This window comes from Sturnira hondurensis, unplaced genomic scaffold (assembly GCF_014824575.4).
Source record: "Sturnira hondurensis isolate 20B ecotype Veracruz unplaced genomic scaffold, ASM1482457v3 Scaffold0006437, whole genome shotgun sequence".
Lineage (NCBI taxonomy): Eukaryota > Metazoa > Chordata > Mammalia > Chiroptera > Phyllostomidae > Sturnira > Sturnira hondurensis.
The window spans coordinates 1,318,413-1,342,066 of NW_028079068.1; the positions used below are offsets into that span (position 1 = coordinate 1,318,413).

General features: G+C 46.7%; 1 protein-coding gene across 2 annotated transcripts in view; it reads left to right on the forward strand.

Moving 5' to 3' along the window:
• The window catches only part of SLC37A3 (solute carrier family 37 member 3), a 47,173-nt gene that overhangs the window by 5,911 nt on the left and 17,608 nt on the right, over positions 1-23,654 (forward strand). For both annotated transcript variants that reach the window (XM_037049073.1, XM_037049074.1), the window contains exons 2-7: positions 3,503-3,660; positions 4,802-4,907; positions 11,107-11,199; positions 13,522-13,605; positions 15,694-15,839; positions 21,555-21,651. In XM_037049073.1, the coding sequence (XP_036904968.1) occupies positions 3,572-3,660; positions 4,802-4,907; positions 11,107-11,199; positions 13,522-13,605; positions 15,694-15,839; positions 21,555-21,651 (615 nt within the window). In that variant the 5' untranslated portion in view covers positions 3,503-3,571. The remainder of the gene's footprint in view (positions 1-3,502; positions 3,661-4,801; positions 4,908-11,106; positions 11,200-13,521; positions 13,606-15,693; positions 15,840-21,554; positions 21,652-23,654) is intronic.

Here is a 23,654-nt window from a genome sequence, read left to right on the forward strand (position 1 = left end):
AGTTGGCTACGGCGTAGCAAAGTTTATTAATGCCGTGTCCGGATTTCCGGGGAGTGTGGTCACGGGTTGGGGTGGGCGAAGGCTGGGCCGCCTGAGGTGCATGCTAGACGCTTCACGTAGGTTGTCGCCTTTCCTGCCAGTCTCCCCTCCCACCGTGCGGCCTGCTTGCCCCGTAGTCCATTTAATCCAAGACACCCTGAAATTTTACTGTTTGGGTCGGAATGGACTCTGAACATCTATAGAAGGTGCAAATTTTGGAATGTTTTGTGTTCCAAGGCAGTGTATATAAGGGGGAGATTGCCTTCTGTCTGGACATGTTACATGCAAAACCATCTTGCGTTCGACATTGATTACACACTATGTTCCAGAATGGAAAATACCAGGTGTGGACGATCTTCTAGAACCCCAAACGAGCTTCATTATGAATCAGAGAGTTAGTGACCTTGAACTTGCTTTGAGAAGTGAAACATGGTTCAGCGGTTCTGGATCCTTTTCGATGACAAGGATGTTATTTTTAATTTGTTTTTTTTTAAAGATAATTCTTGTTGTCATTATAGTTGTATGTATATTCAGTGTCCATTGATTAAGAAAATACTAAATGACAACCTGCTGTGAATTCAAGCTACTTAAATGAATTTTGACCTTATTAATTAGAACAGCACATACATGCACTTGAAGAATTTCCACACGTGTTCAGCCTGTGTTCAGAGCAGGAAGGAAAAGGGCCTTCAGGAAGTTAGATGTCCGGGTTGGGCTCGGACCTGGCGAAGACTCTGTGTTTCCACCACAGCCGGAGCTCGCAGGGGATTGGAAGCCAGTCCTGTGATGGAGGGTATGGAGGGCAAGGTATTATTCTTATTAGTTACTCTCATTGCATAGGACCAGATGTTATAATAATAATCCTTTCAGAAGTCATGCTGCCGATAGCAAGTGAGTGTTTAAAACCATTTTCCCGGTGTACTTATTAAGCCTTTTCTCCCCCATCACTGTAGCCAAGAAAAAGGAGTTTTATTTAGAAATGAAATTAGGATGGTCTCAAACTGCTCATCAGCCCTTAAAGCTGTGAATGTAGCTGTCCCGTCCCGGAATACAACCATCCCATTACTGCCGAGATGATATAATCCTAATCTCTTGGAGTGTTATGTTTTTGGAATTATTTTCTCTGATAAATTACTGAATTTCATAATCCATAGCCTTTCCTGAAGTACTCAGTACAGTGTTTCGAATTGCGCGTGCATTCAGAGAGAGGTACTCTATAAAGAATGGTTAAGTCCTGGCTGGTGTAGCCTAGTGGATTAAGCGCGGGCCTGCAAACCAGGCGATCGTTGTTCAATTCCCAGTCAGGGCACATACCTGGGTTGCAGGCCAGTTCCCAGCAGGGGATGCATGAGAGGCAACCATACATTGATATGATTGGTCTCCCTCTCTCCTTCCCTTCCCCTCTAAAGATAAGTTAATAAAATCTTTAAAAAAACAAGGTTAAAGCTTCTGGTTGTTCCACTTGGACTACATGTTTAATTTGGGGGATGCAGGTAAATTTAGCAGTAACACTAATAGCTCTCGGTTTTAAACTTTCTGGAATTACAGACAGAAAAGTTTGTTACATTGTGTAAATGGAATTTTATAGTCTTAACCCAGCTCATAATTTTGTTACCATTTTTCAGGGAGAATGAGTAAATGAAGTTAGCTACATTCTGGTGATATGGGATTAATCTTGGGCAGATCAGTGGCTAAAATAATTATCTTAATTCCTTGTGTACATTGTTTATTTTAACCACATAATTGTTAGAAGAGAGGTCATTTCACAGAAGACCACATGCAGTTCATAGAGATTGGCTTGTTCAAGGGCTTGCAGCCAGTAAGTGAAACGAATGTAATGTTCATTGAGAATGGCCTCCAGGCTGGGTCTCTCAGCGTTTAGGGTTCGGATACATCGACCAAGCTGCGGCTAGTGAACACGGGAGTGTCATAGCAGTGACAGAGAGTGTGGCCTTGGTGGCAGAGCCCTGGGGTTTGCTGATTTTAGTGGTGGGGGCTCTTGAGTTTGTCTCCTACATTGACGTTGTGTATTTATCATACAAGTCACTTTGTTAATTTAATTTAAGTTTTTCCTCATAGTGCAGATCAATTGTAGGACTTTTCCAGTGCTGTGATGTTTCCCTCTTGATTATAAAAGGAGTAATATACACATTTATTGTAGAATTTTTAGAAAAGTATATAGAAAATGAAATTTACCCATCATCCTACTACCTAAAGAGAACTAGTATATTCCCTACTTATTTGTAAATATTATGTAGACACACAGGTGATTATATTTATGTCATATCCTACTTTTTTATATGAAATTTTCTCTTATTACTAAAAAGTTAATTCATCTTGTTAAATTATTGTAAAATAGTCATAGGTATGCAGTAATTTAATCATTCCACTCATTTTATATTGAGGTTGTTTCTGCAGACTCATAACTGGAGACATTACGTTGAAATGCTTGCTTTTTGCTTAATTAGCCTTGGCTGTCAGAGCCTGGATGCAGCTTTCAGAGGGGGCTCCCCTTGCAGGGGATGGGGAGAGATGGCCCGGGAGCGCCCTGCCTCTTTCCCCTGTTCTCTTAGGATGGACTGGAGTTCATTTCTTCTTTTTTTTTAAAGATTTATTTATTTTTTAGAGAGGGGAAGGAGAAAAAGGGGGAGAGAAATATCAGTGTGTGGTTGCCTCTCACGCACCCCCCACAGGGGTCTGGGCCCACAACCCAGGCATGTGCCCTGACTGGGAATCGAACCAGCGCCTTTTTGGTTCACAGGCCTGTGCCCAGTCCACCGAGCCACAGCAGTCAGGGCTCAAGTTTATTTCTTTACAGTAAAAAAGCTCCTTTGACACTTCGTGAAAACTAGCTTTGTTTATTAGACCCGAACACATCTTGTATTTCTTTAGGAATAGGTTCCTAGAAATTAAATTTTTGTGTCAAAGGCTCTTGATGAACTTGGCCGGATTGCCTTCCTGTAACACTGTACTAATTTTCACTTCCATCGGCATCATGTGAGGATTCAGAAACCATTGGGCCTTGGACTGCCTTGGCCTCAATCTGTTTTCACTGCGCAGGCATTCTCTTGCCCTCACTACCATTTCTTATATTACTGGTGAGATTGGAACTTTTATTCGGTGGGTGTAATAGCTGTTTCATTTCTTCTGAATTGTCTATTCACTTCCTTTGCTCATTTTTTTCTGTTAAAATCAGTGATTTTTAAAATTTCACTAATTAAAAAAAATCCATTTGTATCAGAGTTCTTCAGTTAGGGTGTACTCTTTGGTCAAGGATTCCTTTTTTTTTTTTTTAAAGGACTAGCTAATTGCTATAAAATACAATTATCTATCTGGGGTCAGCAAGCCCACGTGATTTTTCTTTCAAGGCCTGATTATATGCTGACTGGTTTCAAGTCTGAATAATTCAGTTTGGATAATCTGCCTGCTTTGGGTAATGTTAATAATGTGTTTGCCTTTCCAGAAGGAAGAAATGGTATGATCATTCACTATCCACACTTGAAGGTCAAAGGTGAGAAGGAAGTCCGGGAGCATGGCCTGGCCAGACCTCTTTCAGAGAGGCGCTCCCCTGTCCCGGCTCAGCCACCACCACATTGCCGTGTTCCTGCTCACCTTCTTCAGGTGAGCGGTGGCCGCAACTCTTCTCTTGGCGTCGTTCTGCCTCAGGGGGAAGTACCTACTAATGGCAGGGATTGGTGGGCTTACAGTGAAACAGGCTAGTTCCTCATCCTGTACTTTTCCACAGCTCCAATACGGTAGTTCTGGGGGTGGTTTGGCCCGTATTTGGCCCTGTCTGGAGACACTTTCTTGCTGGTCGTCACGCTACTTGCATCTCGTGGGCAGAGACCAGGCTTGCTACTAAACGTCCGACAGTGCACAAGACAACGCCCCACAATAGACACTTCGGGCCTCCGAAATGTCAGTGGTTCTGTGGTTGAGAAGACCTGACCCAGTGTAAAGTCCTTTTTTTGTTCAGACTGGGAGCTCGAGAACAAAGGGCACATTCAGGGACTGCCCTTTGCCTCCTGGAGCAGTAAGAGTGGTAAGAGACGGTTGTGGGGAGCTCTGGTCACTCAGGGAGCTCGCTGGCCAGCCAGCATGACTGAAGAAGTGTCCTTGTTCATGAGTCAGTGGCCTCAGTGGCCTTTTGGTGTCGGGGGCATGTTTTTCATAACCCTATGACTCAGCTATTTGGAGTATTCTGAATAGATTTTCTTTATTGAAGGTACCGAAAATGAGGACGATGGAGGTTTTTTTGTTTGTTTGTTTTATGATAAGGTAGAAATTAGGAAGATGGTCCTGTAATTCTGTAAGAATCGGTAGGCAGGTCTGTGTGCTTGGTTTGGGGTGTATCCTTCTGTGAGGGGTGGGGGTGCGCAGCAGTATGAGGATAAGCCAGGAGCCACAGGGAAAGCTACTGAATGGCTAGTGCAGTAACCAGCCACTGTTTGCTAAAGATGTAAAATTTTTTTTTACAGAACTGAAACCATGATTTAGGGTGGGTTGGGATGAGTCACAGCACCACCTTGTAGGTCCAAGGATAAGTTACAGTTGAATTTGGGGGGCTCGTATTGAAGAGACTAGTTATTTATTTATTTTGCTTAATAGAGACTGTTTCAGTTGGTCGTCCTTACAAAGCAGTACTTTCTCTTTTTTTAAACAGGAGAATTCTGAATTTGAATAAAGCCAACAGGAATATATCTGTGATACCATCGAATGCCATTTTCTTTGCTATTCATTCAGCTGTACTTCTCTTTTGTAGTTACTCGTTGCTCCATGCGTCAAGGAAAACGTTCAGCAATGTCAAAGTCAGCATCTCTAAGCAGTGGACCCCAACCGCTGTTAACAGATCCGTGGAGCCTGCAGAGGTAAGCAGGCCAGAGCGCTGGGAGGGGTCTCAGAAGGGACCGGTGCCCGCCTCCGGGTTCCTCTTCAGTCCTTCTATTTTGTCTCATTCACATGCGTAGGACTCCGAAGTGGCTTCCTGTTTCCTGTGGCATAAAATCCAAACTCTTCTGCCCAATTGCTTAGCCTGCCCCGAACCAGCACCATTCCAACCAGCTTATTTCTCACGGTTTTGAAATCACACAATCTGGCCAGCTGTTTTCTCATTGGGTTTCACAAGTACCGTGCTCATTTCTGTCTTGGAGATTTTGCTCATGTTATTTTGTACGCTCTTTCACCTTCTTTCCACCTATCAAAACTTGGACCAATTTATTTTATTTTTATGTATGTATGTATTTATTTATTTTTAGAGAGAGGGGAAAGGAAGGAGAGAGGGAGGGAGAGAAACATTAATGTGTGGTTGCCTCTGGCACACCCCCTGCTGGGGACCTGGCCCGAAACCCAGGCATGTGGCCTGATTGGGAATTGAACCCGTGACCCTTTGATTTGCAGGCCAGTGCTCAGTCTCCTGAGCCACACCATCTGGGCAAAATTTGGACCACTTTAAAGTTGACAGAGATCTGAAAGTTATATGATTCTGTCCCCAAAATATAAATAAGTTAGTCAGTTGCTTATTGTGGGTCTGTTCTAGGCACTGGGATACAAAAAATAAAAGCCTAGAGGACTAAGGAAAAAAGAGCCTATCCTCATGCTAGCAGTCTAGCGCGGAGGTGCTCCTGCGCAGTGTGTCTTGAATGTAACTTCTCAGGAACTTTTAAGAGGAAAGATGTTAGGAACAGAGGGCTTGCCCTGGCTGGTGTGGCTCAGTGGATTGAGTGCTGGCCTGCAAACCAGAGGGTCGCAGGTTCAATTCACAGTCGAGGCACATGCCTGGGTTGCAGGCCAGGTCCCCAGTAGGGGGCGTGTGACAGACAACCACACACTGACGATTCTCTCCCTCTCTTTCTCCCTCCCTTCCCTTCTCTCTAAAAATACATCAATAAAATCTTTAAGGAGGTACAACAGAGGGCTGGGTTTCTGACGGACACTCGCTTGACTAGTGCTGTGTGCACAGCCAGCACCTCCAGTGATCATCGTAGACCTGCGGTAGGGACTGGCCTAGAGAGCCCCTGCGGCAGTGTGGAGTCTCTGTGGCTATTGAAAGGTGACTGTCCAGCTTCTGTTTTAAACCTTGAGGGGAAGAAGCTTCTTGCTTTCTGAGGCGGACAATTCCATTTTTCCCCGCCTCGCATCTTTAGGAAGTTCTTTCTTCTGCTGAGTGAGAGTGCTCTGCTGTGGAGTTTGGAGCCATGCACGCCACCTGTTCCCACTGCCCGGTGGCCTGCAGACGAGCTGAAGAAAACGTGTCTCCCTGGGTCTTTCTTGTTTAGGTAGAACGTCCCTGGCTCCCTGAGCCTCGCAGGGTTTGGTTTAGGCCCTAGATTTCTGGCTGTACTGCTGAGGCTGCCTTTGTGTTTGGGGTGATGGGTGGGGGCCTCCAAGACCACCCCCAGGTTGATGATTCCCTGGGAGGACTGACAGGACTCGGCATGTGGCTGCGCCCAAGGCTGTGGTTTGTTACGGCGAGAGGGTGTGGAGCAGAGTCAGCAAAGGGACAGGCACAGAGGGTGAGGCTGGGGGAAACCAGGAGACACACAGGATGTGCTTCGTGCCTCCAGCACGAGAGGGGAAACCCAGGGGAGAGACACGGTGCCCCCCGTTTTCATTGGGGCTGGTCACATGGGCACTCTCTGCCTGGCACGGATGAAAATTCCACCCCCAGAAGGAAAGCAGGTGTGAAGCGTAAACCACAGTGTAGGCATGGCCACCGGTCCCAGCAGGGAATCATGGGAACCTCCCGGGATCCAGGCTTGCAGACGACAGGGCAAGTAGGTCTTCTTAAGGATAGCAGGCTCAGCCCCGCTGTGTCAGCCCTTTTCCTTCTAGGAACCTTGTTACTTTATGGGCTGGTTTTGAACTTGCAATAATTTTTCTACTTAGATACTTGCTCTGCTGCTAAAATAGGTGTCACCGGTCTGATGGTTGGGAACTCTGAGTAGGTAGTGTGGCTGGATTACGTGGGGGTCAAGCGCCGAGTTTTCCAGAGGGCTGCGTACACTGCCCTGCCCCCGCCCTCGTGGAGAGCAGTGCTGCCTAGCTCCCTTCAGACTCCGAGGGGCGGGGCTGGTTTTCTGAAGCTGCTGGGCATGCAGAGGCTGAGGCAGCGAGTACCCCCCCCCCACCGTGCTTTCGGGTCTGTGGCGCCTTCACTGCGGCTTCCCTTTGAGGCTGTCTTACTTGTCCAGAGTGGAAAAGTGCTTAGTGCCAGAGGTCTGTGTGAAATGAGTCTGAACTCTAAAAAGGATTTTGTTTATATATGTTGGTAAACATCTCTTAAATGCCTTAAACAGCATCCTCAGAAAGTACGTAGTATAGTTTTTGTTTTTCTGCATAGCTGCCTTAGGGGCTTTACAAAAACTGAGCAGACACAGTCTCTATACCTGAAGAATTTACAATGGATCCCGCTGACGTGGACAAACAGTGGAATATTAAGTGGGACTAGCATGAAATCTTTGTTTATAGATAATAAAGAGGTAATGGTTCAATGTAATGTTTGAGGACAACTTGGCTGAAAATTACAAACAAAAATCTATTCTATGAAAAAGTCTTACTTCTCTGGGCAGTATAGTCCTTCCCAGAGAATAGCGTGAGAGAGCCTGATGTTCTTCTCTCCAGCAGAGGGAAGCAGAAGCAGGGCTCAGTGAGGGCTCGGCACCCGTCCCAGCCTCCCCCGCAGCTGCGCTCCCTCCGAGGGCACCCCAGACGGAGAGCAGACCCCGGCCACGCCGCCCGAGCTCGCCCAGAAAGCTCTTCGTGTCCGTAGTCCCCGCCCCTCCATGCACAGCCCTCACTCGGGAACGGACATTCTCACCATGACCTTTCAAATGTGCCCACAGTGTCGTGCTTCCAGGAAGTAGCCATTGTGGTGGTTAGCAAAGCTCCTGCCCCCACCGCCCGAGAAAGCCCCGTGTGCATACGGGCAGGCATGTTCCCACGGTAATCGTGCGTGCTCGCGAGCCAGCTGGAGTGCTCGGGTCATTTTTGTCCATGACTCATTAGATGTTGGACAGTCACTGTGCACTTGGACCATTTCTCACCTGCTGATAGTGTCATCCTGATCAGAGCTGTGTCTATTGTCTGACTTTCTTTGTAGGCTTTTTACTGTTCACCTGTTTTCTGAACCCTTTTGGTTCAGCCTACTTTCTTGTTTTTGTTTTTGGTTCTGTTTGGTTTACACTTGTTAAAGTAGGCAAGCAGACGTGTGTTTCAGCCGAATTCTGGCAGAGAAGCAGAAAAAAGTTGTTTGCCACCTGTCAGTTCCTGGGAAAGCCTCACCTGCAGGAGTTTGCCGGCTTCTCGCAAAGTAGAGAAAACCCTGGACTGGCAGCAGCTGCTTGAGGCGCCAGGTCTCTAGGTCCCATGGGTGTGTGTCCAGTGGGGCTTACTCCTGGGTCGGGTGAGCCCAGAGGGCATCAGGGATTGTGGTTGGAGGGAAAATGTGGCAGAATGCCCGACTGGAGACATTCGGGGCCTCATCTGGCTCCCAGAAACACTGACCCGTCCCGCCGTGTGAGCTGCTTTCCCACTCGTCAGGAAAGCAGCGCCTGAGGCCTGTTCAAGTTAACAGACTGGCACGTGAGTCTCCCAGACATGAGTCCCAGTACTTCAGAATCATGTGTATATATTCTCTTACAATTTGGGGTCCTACTTTTTTAAACATGCATGTATTTTTAATTGCTTTTTGTGATTTTTCTTGTTACTATTCTTTTTGTAAAAGATTTTATTTATTAGGCCCTGGCTGGTATAGCTTAGTGGATTGAAGGCGGGCCTGCGAACCAGAGGATTGCGGTTCGATTCCCAGTCAGGGCACATGCCTGGGTTGCAGGCTGGTTCCTGCAGGCCAGCTCCCAGCAGGGGACGCCCGAAAGGCAACCATACATTGATGTTTCTCTCCCTCTCCTTCCCCTCTAAAGATAAATAAGTAAATAAAATCTTTAAAAAAAAGATTTTATTTATTTATTTTCATAAGGGAAGTGAGGGAGAAAGAGGGAGAGAAACTGATTGGTTGCCTCTTGCACGTCTCCCACCTGGGGACCTGGCCTGTAACCCAGGCATGTACCTTGACCGGGAATCGAACCGGTGACCTTTAGGTTTACAGGCCAGTGCCCAATCCACTGAGCCACACCAGCCAGGGTTCTTTTTACTATTCTTAAGTGAAAATTTCCCTTCTTTACCAGTCCATCTTAGAAATCATTTAGTTTAGCAGTTTGTGAACTTTTTGGGTATGTGGTTTATGTTCATAGGTATTTACTGTTTTCTAGAAATTAAAACTGATAAATCGAAAAAATACGTTAGTTTTTAAAGTTATTTTCAAGTGAATAAATAAACCCAAAACATGTTAACATGAATGACATTTTATGAAAAATGACTTTTTCAAGTAAAAAAAAATCGCTGAGGAGAATGGCATTGATTGACACATTTTTGCAAATCTCTGTATTTGGCTGAGTAGAAGACAATGGGTTTTCATGTCTGCTTCTGAATTCAGTCTCTTGCAACATGATCCATTCAGGCCTCTAAAGAGAGTTTGGCTTCCACAGATACATGGTGGGAAAGGGGGAAGTATTTTAACAGCCTTTTCAGTTAATTATAGGTGTTTGTCTTTGATAACTACACCAGAATTTGACAAGTGACGATTTCTTAAAGGGTAGTTGCAATGTGGAATCTGAAACTGTGTCAATTAACTTTTGAGAACCCTGCATTAAGATCCATTTGTCTATCTTGTACTTTAAATGAATCTTGAAGTGACAGGCTGGTTTCATTCTTTTGTGGGGAAATACCTGCCAGATTCTCCGATCGGCCAGATGCTCAGGTCCTCAGAACTGGGCACTGTGTCTGTCAGTTGTTCTTTCAAGTAGAATTGACGTCCTGCTTGCAGCTCACACCGCCGCCCTGACGGCCCCCCAGGACAGCCCCCTCTTCGGTGTGCGGAGAGCTGGTGTGTGTCTTCCACTGGGTCGTACCACGCAGTAAAAGTAGGCCTACTCGGGCCAGGTTCGATGTGATGAACAGTTTTTACTGCTTCGTCAAGGACGTTCTGAAGTGAAGTTGACTTTGTTTTACTGGGAGTGAGGCAGCAAAGAGCACAGTGATTGATACAGCACCGGTGGGTGGGGCTGCTGACTCCACGCCGAAGCACAGTGGTTTCACCCGCCACAGCTTGTGTACCACTGACGGGAGATTAAAGGGGGAAAGAAAACGGCCTTCAGTGCAGCGGTCCCCTCCTCTCGGGGGGGGGGGGGTGCGTTCCAAGACCCCAGTGGCTGCCTGAAACTGTGGGTAGTACCAAACCCCGTATATTCAGTGCTTTTTTCCTACATATACTTACCTCCAATAAAGGTTAATTTTGAAACTAGGCACAGTAACAGATCAACAATAATAGGTAATTATAAACAATTATAACAGTATATTGTGATAAAAGTTACGTGAGCCCTGGCTGGTGTGGCTCAGTAGATTGAGTGCCGGCCTGTGAAGGAAAAAGTTGTAGGTTGGATTCCCAATCAGGGCACGTGCCTGGGTTGCGGGCCAGGTCCCCGGTAGGGGGCGCTCAAGAGGCAACCATGCATTGATGCTTCTCTCCGTCTGTCCTTCCCCCTTTCTCTATAAATAAAAATAAATAAATAAATAGATAGATAAATAAATAAATAAGATCTTAAAGAAATAAGCTATCATTTGAAAAAATTACGTGAGTGTGGTCTCTTTTTCTTTTCCCTCCCTCCCTCCCATTGCTCATGCTGGCACATGCATTCCTCCTCCCTCTCCTTCTCCCTCAAAGTACTGTAATATTTTGGACCTCCGTTGGTCTGAAACTGTGGAAAGCAAAACTGTGGATAAGGGGGGGCTACTGTGTCATGTGATGGTTTTAACCGTCGATGAGGGGGGCTGCTGTGCTGTGTGAATAGTTCTGACTGTGTGTGTGTGCTTCCTCTCTGTATGGGACCTGTTTGCTCCTTTCAGCATCGCCGGGCTCCTGAGAGTGGGCAGGGGTTGCACGTGAAGGTGCTTGACCGACACGAGCACGAGCAGATGCCGCGGGGCTGACAGGTTCTCGTTGTGTTTCTACAGGTCTGGAGCAGCAACCGTTTGTTTCCCAACGCCGAGGAAGCGACTCTTTTCCTTGGGACACTGGACACTCTTTTCCTCTTCTCCTATGCCGTGGTGAGTTTTAGAATTCCAGGGTTTTTAAAGAAAGATGTAAAAGGCGTAAAAAAAGATGTGAAACTCCCTAACTTTGTAAGAGATTCTGAATTTGCTGACCGAGGAGAGATCAGCATTGGCCGAAGCGTGTATTTTGTGTCCTCATCCATTCATTCATTTGGCAAGCACTTGGTGAGCACCTAGCATGTGCCAGGTGCCTTTCCAGTCAGTGAGAGTTCGTCAGTGGTTAATACAGGAGAGGTCTCTACCTTCGTAGAGCTTATATTCTTGGAGTGGGAGCTGAGAGACAGTCACAAAATGCAATAAATAAGGTGGTGAGTGTGGCAGAGAAAACTGCAGCAGGGAATGGGGAATGGAGAACTCGGGAGGGGTATAATTTAAATAGGGGGCTGGGGAAGCCCTGCCGACAAGGGGATGTGTGAACAAAGACCTGAGTGGGGAAGTGAGGTCAGTGTGTCTCGATGTTAAGGCTGGAGGTGCAGATTTCAGAGTCCTTTGTATGTACCTGGTTTTTAAAATTACGCGACTGGGTGAAATCATCAAGAGAGGTGGGGCTCGAGAAGAAGGGTGAAGATGGAGCTGTGGGTTCCCAGCATTTAGAGGTGGGAAGACGAGGACTGGGCAGGAGGCTGGGACTGAGTGGAGCGGGAGCAGGAGCATTGAGAAGCCCCAGCTCCGGGAGTCAGGCCAGGATGGCCGGGCTGACTCTGTTGGAGGCCGTCTTCTCAGACCGGGCAGCCAGAGTGTCTGCCTTTAGGGAATGCCTGTGCTGGCTGCCGAGAGGGAGTTGGGGGCCCGATCGTGGCAGCAGCTGGGACTGGGCACAGTCTGACCTTTTTTCTCCAGCATCTTATTTCCTGCCTGGAAAACGTGTCCAGTGCTAACAAAAGCCTTTTTTGTAAGCTCGAAGTCCAGGTGATGTGGAATACTGGGCGAAAGTCCCAAAGTAATCTCTAAATGTTTATTTGGGTAATTAGGAGAATTGTTTTTCTTCAAAGAGGAAAGTTATAGAAAAGGTTGAAACAGATCTTAGAGCCTGTTTCAGGATCTAAGCTCCTGACCCTGGGTATTTTCAGTACAGAATCCCAGCGTGTGGTCATCTGGAGTTGTCTGCAGCTTTTATGGACTATTTTAAGAAGCAATGGAGCCTAGTGGAAAAACCAGTTCTCCCAGCACCAACAAGCTGTGTTAACCTTGCTGCCCCACTGGCATTAACCATTTTTTGATACTCAGTTTCCTCATCTGTGGAGTTGGATGATGGTACCTGTCTGTGGGGTCAGATAGACTTAGGAGGTGAAAAGTTCCCAAATGACTTTGGGAACAGTCGTTGGTTGTGGTCTCCACGTGGAGCTGCATCATCTTCTCTGACCTCCGGGTGTCGTGCAGGCAGTTGGAGCAGCACAGAGTAAACTGACTCCGGATCCCAAGCGTAACTGAGACAGTTTCCTCACCCCCTTTGTAGTCTGTAGCAGAGGGCTGAGCAGCAGCTACAGAACGTGAAATCTCCTCCAACGCTTGCAGGTGCCTCTTGGGGTAGTGAAAGCTTGTCGATAATGAGGGAGTAAGGGTTATTGTGACATTTATCATGTAAATTTTCTCTGGCATAGATAGTTTATTAGAAAAACTTACATCAGAATTTAGGCTTTTAGTAAGGACTCTCTTACATTTTGTGTGTTTATGGGAGAAACCTCAGTGCGTTGCCCTCAGCTCTTTGGTCTGCTTGCTGCCGCGGTCTGAGCATTTTCACTGCTCCGTGGGAGACGAGCAGAAGGCAGAGCATCTGTACCTGAGTTCAACTAATCATTGCCTCTGCCTCCCTGGGCTCCCTGCCCTGTGGTGTCACGAAGCCCAAGGGCCACATTAAACTGGCAGCGCCTGTGCTCCAGAAGCTTCTGTCCTGCAGGGCATGCTGGGACCCATCTTCATCCAGAATGCAGGAAGCTACGAGGAATCCCTTGGGGAAAGCAGATGACTGGCGTTGAGGAGTTAATCTGTTCTAGAAAATGAAATGTATTTATGTTCTTGTTTTCTTGGAATAATTCTTGGGGTTTTTTTTCTTCAGTCTCCTTTTAGGCAGTTAGAGGACCAAGTAGAACCCAAGTTTGCCCTGAATTATGATGTCTCAGTGCGTGAGGTGTGCAGAAGCCCTGGTGTCATTTCGTGAAACATTTGTGAAACTGATACAGACAAGCTTGTCTAGGCATGAAAATGAGATTTGATTTGAAGTAATCTCAGTATATTGCTTGCCTCATTGGTTTGCAATGCCTCTTTCTTTCCATCTGTTGTTATTCAGGGCTGTAAAATTAAATGCTTTGTTTTTAGGGCCTTTTCATCAGCGGTATTGTTGGGGATCGGCTTAATTTACGATGTGTTCTGTCTTTTGGCATGTGCTCCTCTGCATTAGTGGTAAGTTTGAAAGCTTTCAAAAATGATGATGATGATAACTGTGATTTTTGCCAGGTGTTTCGGAATGCAGGCAGCCCCCTGGCCTCTGCATGTCGAAGACAGTAGTAGAATTCATCCCCAGTGTTTGCATCCCTGGCCTACCTTTGCAGTGAGGGGAGTCTTCTGAAGGTATCATCTGGGTCACGCCCCTTCCTCGACTCAGTCCCCAGCAAAGGCAGCTCATAACTAGCGTGGGGTTCCGTGCTCCCCCCAGCCTGGTCCCAGCCCACTTCTCCAGGGGCATCTGTCCCTGCGTCTCCGCTCTGCTCCATCCGACTGCTTTCTGTGGCCCTGCCGTTCCCGGCTCCCTTCTGCCTCACTTGCTGTCGCTTCTGCTGCTTGTTCTGCCTCGCGTGGTCCCCCTTTGGGCTCTCCATAGTCTCCCTCAGCGTCTTCTTCGAGGCCCTGGCCCAATGACACTTCCTTCGTAGCACCTTACTTTGCCGACCCCCCTCCTAGGAGTCACCGTTCCCTCTTCTCGGCTCCATGCCTGTACTTTGGAGGCACGGATCGTGTCTCCCGCTGAGTCTGCGCATGTCTCTGTCAGTCTCGCTTGCCTTGGGTGGCCCGGGCACAGTGGCTGAGACCACAGACTTCCTGAGATGCACGGCCTGGTTGCAGTCCCCTCTCCATACTTTCTCTGTGCTTCAGCTTCCTCTTCTGAATCCCCCCGCTCAGGGCTGTCAAGTTACTGTGCGCGAGGTATTTGGAACGGTGCCTGGCGCAGTACGTGGGCGAGAGCCATATCTGAGTCATCTTTATTTGTTTACGTGGGTTTGGCGAGACTTGGCGAGAGATTTTTGTTGATTGAATGAAGGTGTGGAGAAGAGACTGTTTTATCTTTTTTTAAAGTCTGCCATTTTTTTCTTTGAAATTTTAGAGATTTACCCACTTTATTCACAAGCTGCTTACCCACATGTATCTATGTACTGTTTGAAAACCTGTTTTAAAACTTAAACAGTTTTGTAAGGAAATTGAGATATGTACATAAACACACCAATTTTAGTGTGTAGCCCTGAATTTGGACAAGTGAGTATAGACACCTGACTACCACCTCCTCCTCCTGACCATTTTTCTGTCCTCCACAGTTTCGCTCATTTCAGAATGTCTTGTAACTGGAATCACACAGTGTTATACGTACCCATGCCAAATATTCCCCAAAGAGACCTCAGCCACAAATGAGATGTTCATGCAAGCAAGCTGTCTGGGGAAAAGCGGTTATTACATGAATGCTCCTAAGTCGCGCAGCCTGTCCCCAGTTGCTCCAGTTGGCTTAGCAGCAGCAGTGACGGTGCCCTAACAGCAACAGCCGGTGCCTCCCAGTCCCCTCGAAGTGCCTGGCGTGGTTCTGACTTGAACCACCGGCGTGGACTGGGTCCCCATAACAGCCCTCCACAGACTCAGGCCCGAGGAAGGGGAAACGGAAATGCAGGCGGCCCTGGGACAACACGGCTGTGAAATGCACAGGTCCACTCGGATGGGGATTGTTTTCATTAGATGCTGTAAATATGTTTTCTCTTATGGTTTTCTTAATAACATTTTTTCTAGCTTTATTGTAAGAATACAGCACATAATACATGAACATACAAAGTGTGCACTAATCGACTTTATATTATCAGGAAGGCTTCCGGCCAACACTAAGGCTGTTAGAAGTTAAGTTTCGGGCAGTGAAAAGTTGCACGTGGATTTCTGACTGCCCAGGGCCAGCACCTGCTGTTCAAGGGTCACCTGTAGGTATGAAAGGAGGCCCAACAGTGAAGACTTAATTTTCAGAGTGGAAGACATGAGTCGGAGGGATGATCACTGACGAGTTTTAGGCTTTGTGACATCTTCGCCTCTTTGGCTGGTGGCAGTTCGGTGGCTGTCTCTCTCTCACTCAGTGCCGCCTGCAGCAGCACCGTCTCGAGAGGCGGCCACGCGTCTCCCAGGTCTAGACATTGAGTGTCTCCTGCCTGTGGTGCTTCACGCAGAAACATAATTGCTTGGCAGTTGAGTGTGTCCGCGTGTCCAGGTGGATGTCTCATGTCCCTCTTTCTCCCCTTCTCCAAGGTGTTTGTCTTTGGCACGGTCACGGAGTGGCTGCATTTCTACAACAAGTGGCTGTACTGCTGCCTGTGGATCGTGAACGGCCTGCTGCAGTCCACGGGGTGGCCCTGCGTGGTCGCCGTCATGGGCAACTGGTTTGGGAAAGCCGGGTATGCCACCTCCTTCCTCCGTCACTGCTCCAGTCAAGTGGCTTTAACACTGGGCTGTTCAGACCTGCCAGTTCACTCGTCCCTCCCACACCGCCCGCGTCCTTCATGCTAGGACGTTTGAGTAGCTTACGCAGGGTTTCACGTCAGAGTGCGCTGGGCACGGTGTGGACCTTACTGAAGGTCGGGTCCAGTGGGTCCCTTTCCCCGCACTCTGGCTGTAGTCAGATTCTGAGTGTGGCTGAGGCGACGTGTCTCGGTTTTTTCTTTAATCTTCCCCTTAGAGAGCGTCAACATGTGCCGTCCAGCATGTATTTGCCGAGGGTTTTGACTTTCTTTCCCCTTTTCGAGACTTGGTGACCGTCTTTAGCCCTCTTCCAGTAAAGACAAGGAAACTGGGGCCAAAAGTGGTCCTTGGGACTTGCCTAATGTCACGTAGCAAAGGCTCCAAGAAGGCGCAGGTGGAGAATGTGGAACGTGGGGGGCGTTTCCCCTAAACCTTTAAGTAGTTGTTAGATTGTATTCGAGTCTGTGTGTGCAGTGCAGCCAAGGTGTGAGGGTGGGCACGTGCTAAAGTGTCTTCTAGACCCCCAGGAGGAAGAGTGCTTAACGTATAGGATGGGAATAAGTCGAGACACCCAAAGACCTGGCTTTGTTTATCATTACTTGTGATTCTCCAGTTTCAGGAATATTACCAGTTTGAACCATTATCAGTTTTTATAGATAAATAGCTATGTGTTGTGAGATGCACATTTATTTTATTGATGCTCTACCTTTTTTCCTTTTTAAAATATATTTTATTGATTATGCTAGTACAGTTGTCCCATTTTCTGCCCTGTATTCCCCTCCACCCTGCACTCCCCCTCTCACCCACATTCCCCCCCTTTAGTTCATGTCCATGGGTTAGGGTTAGTGTAAATATATGCTCTTTGGCTTCTGTATTTCCTACACTGTTCTTACCCTCCCCTGTCTATTTGCTACCTACCATTCATGCTATTTATTCTCTGTACCTTTTCTCCCTCTCTCCTTCTCACTCCTCTGCTGATAACTCTCCATGTGATCTCCACAGAATCTTCTGTGATTCTGTTCCTGTTTTAGTTATTTGCCTAGTTTTTTTTTTTTTTTTTTAGGTTCAGTTGTTAATAGTTGAGTTTGCTGTCATTTTACTGTTCATATTTTTTATCTTTTTTTTTTTGGATAAATCACTTTAACATTTCATATAATAAAGGCTGGGTGATGATGAACTACTTTAACTTGACCTTATCTGGGAAGCACTTCATCTAAATGAAAGTTTTGCTGGATAGAGCAATCTTGGATGTAGGTCCTTGCCTTTCATGAGTTGGAATACTTCTTTCCAGCCCCTTCTTGCTTGCAAGTTTTTTTTTTTTTTTGAGAATCAGCTGATAGCCTGATAGGAACTCCTTTGTAGGTAACTGTCCCCTTTTCTCTTGCTGCTTTTAAGAGTCTCTCCTTCATTTTAATCTTGGCTAATGTAATTATGGTGTGCCTCGGTGTATTCCTCCTTGGGTCCAACTTCTTTGGTACTCTCTGAGCTTCCTGGACTTCCCGGAAGTCTATTTCCTTTGCCAGATTGGGGAAGTTCTCCTTTATTATTTGTTCAGATAAGTTTTCAGTTTTTTGTTCTTTGTCTTCCCCTTCTGGCACCCCTATGATTTGGATGTTGGAATGTTTCAAGATGTTCTGGAAGTTCCTAAGCCCCTCCTCAGTTTTTTGAATTCTTGTTTCTTCATTCTGTTTGTTTTTTTCTTTCTTCCTTCAAGTCCACTCCATTGATTTGAGTCCCAGTTTCCTTCCCATCACTGTTGGTTCCCTACAGATTTCTCTGTTTCACATAATTCAACCTTTATTGCTGCCTGGGTCTTCTGTATGCTGTTGAAGTACCCGGGGAGTTTTGGAGCATCCTGATAACCAGTGTTTTGAACTGTGCATCTAATAGGTTGGCTTTCTCTTTGTCGCTTAGTTGTATTTTTTTCTGGAGCTTTGAATTGTTCTTCCATTTGGACCATTTCTTTTATGTCTTGGCTCACCTGTTATGTATAAGGGGCGGAGCCTTAGGTGTTCACCAGGACAGAGCAACCCACTTTGCTGTATGTGGGGGAGGGGTATGAGAAGGAACAGTGCTGCTTGTTCCACTCTCTGAAGGTTTTCAGTTACTTTCCCCAATACACACAGTCAAATTGGGCCCTTCTGGTGCTGATTCCTGAGTGGGTGGGCTTGTATACAATCTAGGACCCTGTGGGTCTCTCCAGCGAACTCTTCTGTGAGGCTGGGAGTTTCTCCTGCTACTGCCTCAACCCCCACAGATATTTTCAATCAGAGTTTTGAGGCTTTATTTCCCCACACTGGAACCCTGGGTTGCGTGGTCTTGCTCCCCAGTTGCTCCTCCTGGTTTATCTGCAGGAGAATGTGGGGCTGCCTGACCTGCAAGCCACCACTTGCTGCGAGTCCACTCCACCCAGCTGCCCATCTCGCCACCTCCTACTGGTCTGGATGAATGTGTTTCCTTTAACTCCTTGGTTGTCAGGCTGCCATACAGTTTGATTTTCTGTCAGTTCTGGTGGTTTTTGTTTTTAAATTTGTTGTTGTCCTTCTTTTTATTGTGCAAGGGGGCACAGTGTGTCTACCTAAGCCTCCATCTTGGCCGGAAGTTCTCCTTCTTTTGTTTGCACATTTACATCGAGGCCCGTGGATGCACCAGACGCTCTCCACCCTGTGCAGTGATCAGTGCCTGTGCTCTGAGGACTCCTCTCACTTCTCAGCTTTCGTGGTCTCACGGGGGGTGGGGGGGAGCGGGGGGTGGTGGTGGTGATGCTTGCTGGCTCGGAGTCTGTAACGGTGTGTGAGTTTACTTGTGACAGTCTGTCTCGTCACAGTAAGCGCTGCTCCTGAGAACACTCCGGTTGTGCTCAGCGCACCCACGATCGCTGCCTCCTTCTGACCCGGCAGCACCGTTGATGGACGGAATGGATTTTGAGAGGCACTTGTTCTGTCGCGCTCTGGTTTTCTTTGGGAGCAGGTGGTGCTGTCTGCTCACGGGCTGTATTTTTTTTAATGAAGATTTTTAGGGTAATTTGTTTCCAGTCACGTTTTTGAAAATTACATAAAGGTTACGGGTTTATTGGCTACAAACCAGATAATATAATTGAGCCAAGAGAAGTAAAGGCAAAACCACCCGAAAGCCTGTCACTCAAAGAGAATTACTTTGACATGCCACTTGGAGATCATTTTCATCTGAGTTTCCGTAAATTGAGTGACACTGGCTATTTGACCCCAGTGACAGGGCAGGCTGGCCCTTTGCGACTTCTGTGGGTCTGTCACGAAGAAGCAACACATTCAGGAAAGCCATCAGAGTGTTCTTTAAAGTAAGACTGTTTTTACACAAGCGGCACTAGTGAGTGAAGTGGAGGACGCGCTGCCTGAGCTACAGGGAGACACAGCAGTAAACCCCATGGTGCCCGTGGGCTAACGGCAGCCCCAGATCGCAGGCTTCCGGCCAGCTTCTTGTTAAAGCGCGCCTTTGGCCAGCAGGGGTATTTCGGAGCCTGCCCGTCTCCCTCTTTCCTTCAGAACCCTCCTGGCAGTCTGATGTATTTTAGAGGATCCAGGCATTTTAGTGCTGGGGAAGAATGTAGGAATGGCCGCGTTCAGATCAGTTGTTTTCCAGGTGCAAAAAAAAGTTGGGGTGCAGGGGAATGCAGTGAGCGAGCAGTGAGGACATTGTCCAGAAAAGCTGTCACCTTGGACGGGTCGGGCCCCTTTTCCTGGCTGTCAGGTCCAAGTTTGTTAAAACAAATTGAGGCTTGGGAATGTGAATTTGAATACTTGGGCAGCACTGGTTATAAAATGTTTAAAGAGCTAGATAATTTTTATTTTTTAAAGATTTTATTATTTATTTATTTATCTTCAGAGGGGAAGGAGAGGGAGAGAAACATCAATGTATGGTTGCCTTTCGTGCGTCCCCTGCTGGGAGTTGGCCTGCAGGGAACTGGCCTGCAACCCAGGCATGTGCCCTGACTGGGAATCGAACCGCGATCCTCTGGTTCGCAGGCCTGCGCTCAATCCACTGAGCTACCCCAGCCAGGGCTGAGCTAGATAATTTTTTTAAAAATTTCATGTATTTATTTTTAGAGAGGAGGAAGGACAGGGGAGAAGGAGAGGAAGGGAAACATTGATGCGTGAGAGAAACATCAGTTGATTGCCTCCTGTGTGGGCCCGGTCTGAAACCGAGCCACACCGGTCAGGGCTCAAGAGCTAGATAATCTTACACGGTGTGTTAATAATACACATCAAGTAGATAAAATACAAATGTGAACTTTGAACAAATTAACTTTTCATAAACACTTTTTCTTCCACCAGCTGTACTGCCATTGCCGGTGTTCAGAGCTGATCAGTTGTTCTCCGAGACTATTGTAAAAGCTAGTTTTCCTTACACCAGGCTCTTCTACCCATCACGTGAAAAATGGCGTATTGAGGTACACAGTAAGCCACACATATTTAAACTGTGCCGTTTGATGGGTTTGGGCATGAAAACACCCTTAAAACCATCATCACAGTGAAGATAATGGACAGTACCTCACCCCCAGTAGTTTCCTTACGCTCCTTGGCAGTGTCCCCCCCTCCCAGTACAGCCCCCTCCCGCCCACTGCCGTCTCCGACAACTGCCGATCTGCTTCCTGCCGCTTTAGACTGATTAGAGCTTCCTCAGGTCGCATCTCAGTGGGGGGTATCTCAGTGGGGTCGCCCAGGTGCACTCTTCTCCTTTGTCCTCTTCACGCAGCGTCGTCAGAGGCGCGTTCATGTCGTGCACCAGTAGTCCGTCCTTTTCACAGCTGGACAGTGGCTCGTCGCACCGCAGTTCGTCGATCTGTCCACTTGCGGGTGCACGTTGGGGTTGTTTCCGGTTTTTGGCTGTTACGAATAAAGTTACTGTGAACATTCGAGTGCAGATCCTTCTGTGGACTCGGCTTTCACTTCCCGTGGGCAAATGCCTTGAACTAGAATGGCTGGATCTCACGGTAGATGTGTTTATAGCTTTCTAAGAAATCGGCAGTCTCTTCTACATGGTTGTACCATTTTACATTTCTGCCAACAGAGTGTAAAGGGTTCTGGTTTCTGAATACCTTTGCTGACACTTGGTATGCTTGGTCGTTTGTGGTTTTAGCTCTTCTCTCATCACACAGTGATGCCTCGTTGCAGTTTTAATTCGCATTTCCCTAATGTCTGATGGTACAGAGCATCTTTTCATGTGCTTATTTGCATATTTTATATGTGAAGTATATTGAAATCTTTTGCCCCCCTTTCAGAATTCTTTATTTGGAGATGATCATAGACTTGTACTTTTTAACATTTTAATTGCATTGTCTGATTCCGTATTATTGGGTTTTGAGGTTTCTTTATATTCCAGACACAAGTCGTATGAGATAAGTGATACCCACTATTTTCTTCTGTCTGTGACTTGTTTTTTTAAAATTCTCTCAGTAGTTTCTTTCAGTGAGACCCAAATTAAGTTTTAGTATAGTAAAGTCTTAGAGTTTGAAGAGACCTCATGTTTTGCCATTTGGGTGTGTTTAAAAAAACCTTAGAATGTTGATTCTCTGTAGTGTGAGCTTCTGTTGTTTTGGCTGTTTTGTACTTGAACCGCAAATCGAGTCCCGTCTCACATTGTTTTCCTCTGCTCTCCACTGTTCTCCGTCTTAGGCGAGGAGTGGTGTTTGGTCTCTGGAGTGCCTGCGCTTCCGTGGGCAACATTCTGGGAGCGTGCCTCGCCTCGTCCGTCCTGCAGTATGGTTACGAGGTAGGTGTTTCTTTCTAGCTCTTTCTTGAGTGTGCGAATACAGATGAGGTCTGTCCAGAGAGTATCCAGCCAGGTACTGTGAAAAATAGAGGCATTTACCTGGCCAGTGTAGCTCAGTGGATTGAGCGCGGGCCTGCGAACTATGGGATCGCGGTTCAGTTCCCAGTCAGGGCACGTGCCTGGGTTGCACGCCAGTTCCCAGCAGGGGATGCATGAGAGGCAACCATACATTGATATTTCTCTCCCTCTCTCCTTCCCTTCCCCTCCCATCTAAAGATAGATGAATAACATCTTTAAAAAAAAAATAGAGGCATTTATTGAAGAAGATACAGGATGTAAGAAACATCTTAAATGGAAAACGATATCTCAGTCCCTTTCAAAGTAGGCACCCTGGGACCTCACACAGTTCTCCCAGTTGCCATCAGTTGCTCTGTTGTGTTTTCTTAAATCTCATCAACAGTCTGAAATCTCTACCCTTTCAAAGGTGATTTTAGTTTGGGAAAAGCTAGACGTGCAGGGTGCCAAATTTGAGCTCTAAGGGGGCTGAGTTACCTAGACGATTTGATGTTTGGCCAAAAAAATTATATGAGACATGATGCATGAGCAGACACATTGTCCTGATGAAGCTGCCAATCTCCAGTTGCCCATAGCTGCAGCCTTCTGAATCATCCAAATAGTTTCCGCACTGTAATGTTCAAGCTTAGTGCAAAATTCGATGCAGATTCATTATTCTGCTTGCTCAGTGATTTTGACTGCGACGGCCACACAATACACATACCTGCCCACTCAGCTTTGTCTGCCATCCCCACTGCCTCGTACAGTGAAGTCATCGTTGTTCACGCATGTGCATTCCAGTCCATCCTTTTTGGCTGCCAGGTTACATTCATGTTGAGCAAACTATTCTTGTTACATTAACAATGGCTGGACTTTTTACAGACCTCATATACCTATATTTTTTAGGAAATAATACTGTGGCCATTTAAAACCACTTTGAGCTGTGGCTCAGTAGGGCAAGGCTTGTGTTAAGAGTAAACACCCCAGCCCTGGCTGGTGTAGCTCAGTAGATTGAGCACGGGCCTGCGAACCAGAGCATTGTGGTTCGATTCCCAGTCAGGGCACATGCCTGGGTTGCAGGCCAGTTCCCAGCAGGAGACTCACGATACATTGTGTGTCCTCCGCAGAGGCAACCATACATTGATATTTCTCTCCCTCTCTCCTTCCCTTCCCCTCTAAAGATAAATAAATAAAATGTTTTTAAAAAATTAAAGAAAAAGAGTAAATACCCTTTTGACAGATTACAACAACATTCTTGAAAAACACCCAAGTCTAAAGACAATCAATTAGGAAAGGTAGTTGCAACTCATGGTACAAACAAAGACCTAATCTTCCTATATAAGAAAGCACCCTCCAACTGATAGGAAAAGGACCAACAACAGAGAAAAAAGGGGAGAGACTTGAACATGTAGTTGATGAAAAGGGAATAGAAACAGCTTATAAACATAAAATAAATTCTACTTCATCTGTGACTTTATTTCAGTAATATTTACTAAGTGCCTCTAAGTGCCTCTAGACAGTAGAGAATGGACGCTGGCCAAAAGGGACAACATCCCCGCCCTTGTGGAGCGTGGGTGTTGTCAGAGGAGAAATGCAAATTAAAACTACATCATAAAAAAGAGAGAAACTACATTGAATATTTATGAGATCGGCAAAAATCCCCAAGTGTGAGAATAATGTGCTTACGAGGACACGGAGCAACAGGTGTTATAGTTGGCAAAGTAAACAAGCCTGTTGGGGTCATTCCGGGGCTGCCTGTCAAAATGACAGCCGCAGGAATTGACCCCACAGGCGAGCACCTGCGTGCACAGAGTCACGGATCTATAGGATATTTGTTTCGGCGTTGTTTGAAATAGCAAGACTTTGATAACCCATGGCAACCGAAAGGGAAACAGTTACACTGTCGTACACCTGTTCCGTGGAGTGCCGTGCAGCTGTGAAGTAGAATG